Source organism: Montipora capricornis, chromosome 4, assembly GCF_036669925.1.
Source record: "Montipora capricornis isolate CH-2021 chromosome 4, ASM3666992v2, whole genome shotgun sequence".
Lineage (NCBI taxonomy): Eukaryota > Metazoa > Cnidaria > Anthozoa > Scleractinia > Acroporidae > Montipora > Montipora capricornis.
The window spans coordinates 56,344,461-56,351,960 of record NC_090886.1 but is presented as its reverse complement, the minus strand read 5'-3'; the positions used below and the strand labels follow the sequence as shown (position 1 = coordinate 56,351,960).

Genomic DNA, 7,500 nt, shown 5'->3' with positions numbered 1-7,500 from the left:
GGCAAACATCAAAGGAGCAGACAAAGATGCCAAGATTTAGGTTGGAAAGTCCACGACCGTGCACAATCTTTTGTTTTGCACTCATACACTATGCATGAATTACGTAACCAACACTTTTCTATTGGTTAGTTCCTAAGTACGAAGTAAACAACTATTGTGTTTTGCGCACGGTCAAGGCCAAAAAAGAAAACAAAAACCTACAACAAAGAAATTTGTCGGGTTTCATAACCATTCCCTCTATTACCTATGGGTAAACAAAAAGTGGAAGTTTGAGGCCCACTGAAGTCAGGATTAATTTTTGGTGCTGTGAAAAATTGATAAAGGGTGCTTTCTACAGAGGAGGGTTGTCAGGCTCAAAAATGGTCCTGTTGTCACATTTTTCCCATTAAAAGAATTTTAAAGAATCATCTGGTTGCAATTTGCTATTTATTTTAAAGATTTTTGACGTTCCTATTGTTTTACCGTAAGTAAACGTTTGTGCCCATAAAACAGACAGGATACTACAACACATCAAAGTTGACTTCACAAAGTTTGAGATCCTGACACCTACCGATTCATCCACAAGATCAACATTGAAGACACGCCCATCCCCTTTGGAATTACTCCATGTGCGTATACTAGACTTGCTTGTTACACGAGCACGTATTGTCCACCTGTTTCAGAAGTAATAGGTAATAGCATTCAGTTTTCAAAGTTATATTGTAATCTAAAATGGTTTTGCCCCTAAATTTTCCTAGTTTTTCAATCAGTTTGATTTGAACTTGTCACATGTTTAAGCATTGAGGTAACCCTGTTAGTAACGTTTTCAAGAGATCTACCTGCCAGGATGCAAACCACACAAATAGCTCACTGGCATACTATCTTTATTCTCCAAACTAGAAAACACTTATGGAAAACAATCTCCTCTAAATTCATACCTGTTTTGATATGGTGTCAAAGAACTTATTGGGTAAACAGGTTTGGAATTCTCTCCTCCTCGGAATACTTGCTGATTACTAAAAACAAAAATGAGACAAAAATACCGCTCTCAAGTTGCTATTGAACAGTTACCACTTACTATAAATGCAAGTGGTGAGCAATAAAATTACATTATTGGCAGAAACCAGAAAGCAAAGTGGTACCTTCCGTATGTGGCAGAAGCAAGTCCCCCTGTCCTAAGAGGTCCTCCTGTTTGCTTGCTTCCCACAATTCCAGCTGGAATAAAAAGAAGTATTCACACACATGTTCATCATTTTACACTTTTGCAAATGAACTTCATGCCTACCTCTGGACTGCTGTCCAGCTAACCCTCTTTGAGGCTGGTTTTGATGGTGGTCATCTGGAAAAAAGATCAGATTTAAAATGCTTCCGGGAACAAAATTGAATGCAAGCAATAGCTATTGTGTTTTTAACATAAATTATTTGGGTATTATTGAACTACATTAACATATGTGTATTGCTGCAGTGGCAAATAAATAATGATTATTCAATGACCACACCTCAATCATAAGAGTACCCCAGCAATGAATTAACTCCATTCACAATACAACAGGAGCACTATAGCATACTGAAATTGTTACTTGTTAAACTGTTTTATCAATAAAATTTATCATATACCTGTCACGTTACGCTGCACTGGTCCACTACCATTTTGTTGGGGTTGCTGCTGGTGCTGTTGATCCCCTTTTGAATCTGTGGTAAGGGGCTTTGGGTCTCCTATCTTACCCATCACTTCATGCGCAGCTTTTAACACAGAAAGTTCCAAAACAATCAAAACTTTCCTACAAAGTATCAAGTTAGAGATGAGTACCTGCCAAGATATATTTTTTAAAGTGCTATAACAGTAGGTAAAACAAAGTTTGGTATCATCTGACCAGTGACCAGGGATCATGATTGTTTAAACCTTTTTTTAAAAGCATACACTGTATGTCAAGGAAAATGTACCAGTGGGCATCTGTTATTTTGAGTACTGTGCAAATACCAGTGTGCCACACCCTTGCGGGATTCCCGCAAGAGAAAAAGAAATGGCATGTTAAAAGACATGCGAAAGGGCCCACGAGAATGCAAGGCAGACTTTTAGAAGTAAGTTAGCAGTCTCTTGATGGTTAAGCGAATACTCCAGCTCTTAGCTTCTTCAACTGAATGTAAACAATTTATGACAGTATTCAAAGCCTTCAGTCTTATTATACCTAACCCTAGCCCTAAAATTCTATTAAAGACCTTAAATCCCAAGAGAGATCCCTGCAGTTTGCGAGTGTCTGTTCTTCTGAGGAGCGGTCTTAAGGCACCATGTTTGCCTTGTCAAGGAAGGCTAGATAGTGACCAGTAGTATCACTGATCAGGAAGCCATATTTCATATAATCTGTCTATTTACAAAGCCCAATGTTGCCTTTTAGCGTTTATTACACAGTTTGGAATACAAAACTTTGTAAAATAGAAATGGTAACTTTATGTATAGGAATTTTCTTGGCAAAATGGAATGCAAAAAGCAGTGTTTATTTTGCTATTTAAATAATTATTTCTTGGTGACAATAAGCGAACTAATGCTTGAAATTCGTGTGGAAAGCATGCAACAAACTGAACTTCGACTGAAATATTTTATTATCACGGGCGGCAGATCAAAAGTGTCGCTGACTGTCTTGCTTAAAAAACAGCTCAGATCATGTCACGCAACATGTGGGAATTTAAAACTTAACTCCTCAAGCTGGACATACTGATTGTCAAAATGAAATCATTTGACGACAAAAATCTGAAAATAACGGCTTACCTTGAAATTTAAGGAACTCAAACATTTCACCGTTATGAGAAATGGGAATGTTCAATTTCCTTGTGAAATAAGCCATTCACATGTTTTTCCTAGCGTTCGTAATTTGCATAAACATTAGATTTTTTTTCTGCATCCAATTAGACCCTTTGTGCCACATTCTATGCATTCAAAAGGAAATAGAGTGCGCCCCAGGACACAATGACACACTCTGGTTACATCTCTGCTCTTGTTTTTCCACCATGAATTATTGATGAGTTTTTAAAATTATCCCCACCTTGTCTCCTGAATTATATTACAGATGTATTTATCCAGCCGGATAACAGCTTTGACCTCTATTTGTTTGGATGTCACTAAGTCATTGAGCTGGGTGGCTAACATGGCAGCTACATTAAAATGATGAAAAATTAATCAAGAAATGAATGTGATCAATCAATCTATTAATCATTAATACTGCAGCTATTAAATGTTGAAAATTACCTTGTAATTTGTTATTTTTAGAGGTTTTATGATTGGTTGCAGAAACTTTGGTCAAACAAGATTTTGATCAAGGTATATTAGATATGGAAAGATTAGGGTCGTAGGTGAACTAAATTGGTTTGTTAGAAAGTAACAAAAGCAAAATACAGATCCCTGATACTTACAAGTATAGAGATATATACCATCAGAGACCACAAGCCTAAAAAAGTTTAAAGATAATAGGAAAATAAATAATGCTTTAAATTATATAGATATATTAAGACCTTTAACAATTGAAAATAGTACTTAAACCTTTTTCTGAAGACTTTCCTATGTTAGGTACCTGTAACGATCATTGCCCGCTCCATCATTGCTTTTTGCTTGAATTTTTTTAATTCCCTGAGTAAAATAGTACATTTTAATGAGTAATCAATCACAGTCAAACGTACAAGATACAAGATAAATAATAATTATTGTCTTGTACGTGTGTGATCTTCAGTATGCTTTTGATTCACAGGAATGTGACATAGGATTCTGCTATTTACCATCTCGTATCCAACGAGGGCTCACAGAATTATGTGGCACACGATAAGAGTGCAATGTATGTACCACTCACCTTTCGTTCAGCCAATCTCTCACGAACGCGGGAAGTTCATTCGAACGGCTTCTGGATATTTACCAAGATGGCAAAGTTATTTCCAAGCAACCTTGTTCCCAGGGATTTTCCCTCACTACTTGGCGAGGGAAAAGGGAATGATTTCTGCACAGGTCCCTACTTCATTATGCATGCAGGACAAATTAATTATGCATTCGCACTATAGTTTTGAAGAAAAAGGCGTATACCCAAGGGTATTGAACATATACATGGCTAATTTGTACTGTGTAGAAGTGAATCTCACTCTTTAGGCTTAAGGTTGAACCCAGTAAAATTCTTTTGGAGGTTAATCAAGTACATCTGTGAATGTGTGACTTGCTTGTTTTTTCATCCCCCGTACTACATACTACCCCCATACTACGTACTACTGCACGGAAGAGTATACCTCCTTGTGATTGGGGCATCCTTTATGGGAAATTTTTGTGCACAAATTACTGCAGTATAAAATCTCGATGTTAACCCCTCTCTTTGATCAAACTGTGAAATTTAAAATTAATCCAGAATGGCCGCTCACGCTACAAAATTTGAACTTATGGAAACTGTCACAGCAGTGGCATTGTCAGATCTGACAGAGTCGGGGATTCCATGTCTCGCAAACATAGATTTCAGTGCCTGAATAACATCTTGTGAAGTCTGGATGATAAAAGCAAGGCCAGCTCAATGTATTGGCTGAAGTAATGCACGACAAGCAAATAGGTACGGCCCTTTAGCTGAAGCAAATCTGTTCCGATGATCTGCCATGGTCTGTCTGGAACCACTGAGGAAATAAGGGGTTCTGCTCAGAAAGTTCGATGTTCTGCACATTTGCGGCATCCCTGAACCATATCCTCAATCTGTCTACTAAGGCCTGGCCACCACACAGACATCTTGGCACGGCTGCGACATTTTGTGATACCCTGATGACCTTCATGCAAATGATCAAGAATCTCTATCCTCATGTAGGATGGTATGATGACTCTGGAAGCCTTAAGAAGTAATCCACGAACTAAGGTAATTTCTCCTCTCTCACTCCAATAGCCTTTCAGTGCCTCCGGAACTCCATCTTTTTCTGTCCCGCCAATTGTAAGCCCCACTGCCGCTCCTGGTTTACCAGAGCTCTTGAGAGGGTATCTGCTGTCGTCAAACTCTTGCCTGGAACATGGGAGATGGAATACTGGAATCTGAGCAGCCTCATTCGAAGATGCTGAATTCTTGGTGGCATTTCATTTAAGTTCTTTGACCCCAGGAGCGGAACTAATGACTTGTGATCAGTTTCAATATGAAATGGCTTACCGATGAGGTAGTTTGATAACCTTTCGCATGCCCAGGTCACTGCTAGGGCTTCCTTCTCGACTTGGGCATACCTCTGTTCTGTTGGCGTCAATGACCTTGATATGTATGCAACAGGTTTCCAACCGCCATCCTCTTGGGCTTGCATGAGAACTGCGCCAAGACCAAATGAGGAAGCATCCGATGATACCCTTGTCTCTTTGACTGGATCATAGAGGGCTAGTGTTGGCGCAGAGACTAGTGCTTTCTTTACGTCATCAAATGCTTTTTGCTGAGCCTCAGTCCACAGCCATGCATTGTTCTTACTCAGAAGATCTCTCAGTGGCTTTGTAATGTCAGCCAGGTTTGGGATGTACTTCCCTACTTGATTGACCATGCCAAGGAACCGCCTTAATTGTGCAATGTCAGTTGGTTCCCCCATCTGTGTGACAGTTTCCACCTTAGTGGGGTCGATTTGCACTCCATCTTTGCCTATCACGTGCCCCAGAAATTCCACTTTATCTGTTGAGAACTTGCACTTCTCCAGGTTAAGGGTAACCTTAGCATCTGCTAACCTCTCCACTACCACAATCAATCTCTTATCATGCTGCTCTTGAGTCTCTCCAAACACCAAGATGTCATCAACTTGACACTCCGCCCCATCTAAACCTTCGAGGATCCTCTGCATCGCTTTTTGGAAGTGCTCGGGCGCCGAAGAAACACCGAAGGGTAATCTTGTGAAACAGTACCTGCCCCATGGAGTGATGAAAGTGGTAACCAACTTTGAATTCTCACTTAACTTCCTCTGCCAAAATCCACCGTTTGCATCCAGCTTAGACATGATCTTAGCACCAGACAGTTTGGCTAGAGTTTGTTCAGTCGTTGGCATTTGGTGGACCTCTCTCTGAACAGCCTTATTTAACTGGACAAAGTCACCACAAATTCTGACACTGCCATTCCTTTTGGGTACAACAACAATCGGAGAGCACCACTGGGTAGGTTGATCGATCTGTTCTATCAATCCCATTTGCTCCATTCGCCCAAGTTCCTCCTTCACTTTAGGTAGTAAATGAATAGGAATACGCCTGGGTGTAGTCAAATTAAATGGGGTAACTGAATCATCCAGCTTGATCTCGTAAACACCATCCATGCATCCTAACCCCTGAAACAGGCTAGGGAACATAGTTGCTGTCCTTGGCATCAACAGTAGAGATTCTAGCAATTGTCCCGAGCCGGCTACACGCACTTCTTCCCAACAAGGACTGCTCAAGACCAGAAACCACATAATGACGTCTCGTTGCTTCTTGACTGACTCGCTTTCCCTGGCCATTTTAACAGCTTTTTCAAGAGTCAAAGTCGATTCCAACTGCATCTTTTCACTTAGAGTAGCATCCTTAACTCCAACAACAATACCATGTCGAATCATTTCTTCTTTCAAGGCGCCAAAGTTGCAATGCTCGGCCAAACAATGAAGCAACCTGATGAATTCCTCAGCAGTTTCGTCAGCTTGGGTTCGCTGGTTGAATTTCGCTCGCTCATAAATGACATTTCTCCTAACCAGGAAATACTGGTCGAACTTTTCCTTTTACTTTAGTCTGTCTCCCTCATTGCCAAACATAAATGTAGTCATAACATCGTCATGGCGTAGAGCAATGTGTTTACTTATCAGATATCTACCAAACCGATGATTCCATTCCTCCCACTCGTCTGGCTTTTTGAAATCGAACATTTCGGGTGCAGTAATTTTGTTAGCCATGATTTCTCCGGAACAGTAGTACACTTACTTCACGGGTTTCTTCGGCTGTCGCAGCAAATAATTTCTTACGTTCTCTTCTGAAAATATGTAGCGTCGCTCGAGTGACCTCGAAGAACTCTCCCGTATTGTCTTCTGAGAGCCTCGGCTATCCAGCTATCTTCCCGTCAAAAGACTCAAAATCCCACTTCTGACACCATGTTGAGTGAATTATCGGCGAGCATAAACTAAAAGCTACATGACGCCATTCATTCATGAACTCAAGTGATTTTACTCCCAGTCACGTGATCAGGTAGAAAGTACAAACTATGACAATTTCAACATCACAACACAATGGACAAGCTTCAATCCGCCAAAAGTCATGGTTTTCTAGTAGTATGCTTTCCCTTGAAAAAATATTAGCCTTAACTTACGCTTGGGCGCACAAATTCACCACAACACAAGCAGTGCACGAAACCATGTTAGATGAAGAAACCAGCTCGACAGAAACGGTGATAGATTGGTATAACTATTGCCAGGAGGTTTGTGCAGACAGAATTATGAAACATGCGATGCCAATAGGTGGTCCTGGAACAACTGTTGAGATTGATGAGTCCAAGTTTGACAAGATGAAGTATCACAAAGGTCGCTACATTGAAAGAC

At 40.3% G+C, this 7,500-nt stretch overlaps 1 protein-coding gene across 1 annotated transcript in view; it reads right to left on the bottom strand.

Annotated features, from left to right (window-relative positions):
- LOC138047611 (replication protein A 70 kDa DNA-binding subunit-like) overlaps positions 1-7,500 on the bottom strand; it is a 40,292-nt gene that overhangs the window by 25,637 nt on the left and 7,155 nt on the right. The window contains exons 3-10 of the mRNA XM_068894536.1: positions 3,546-3,601; positions 3,388-3,422; positions 3,021-3,129; positions 1,597-1,760; positions 1,265-1,318; positions 1,122-1,194; positions 918-995; positions 551-653 (exon numbers count right to left, since the gene is read on the bottom strand). Of these exons, the coding sequence (XP_068750637.1) occupies positions 551-653; positions 918-995; positions 1,122-1,194; positions 1,265-1,318; positions 1,597-1,760; positions 3,021-3,129; positions 3,388-3,422; positions 3,546-3,601 (672 nt within the window). The remainder of the gene's footprint in view (positions 1-550; positions 654-917; positions 996-1,121; positions 1,195-1,264; positions 1,319-1,596; positions 1,761-3,020; positions 3,130-3,387; positions 3,423-3,545; positions 3,602-7,500) is intronic.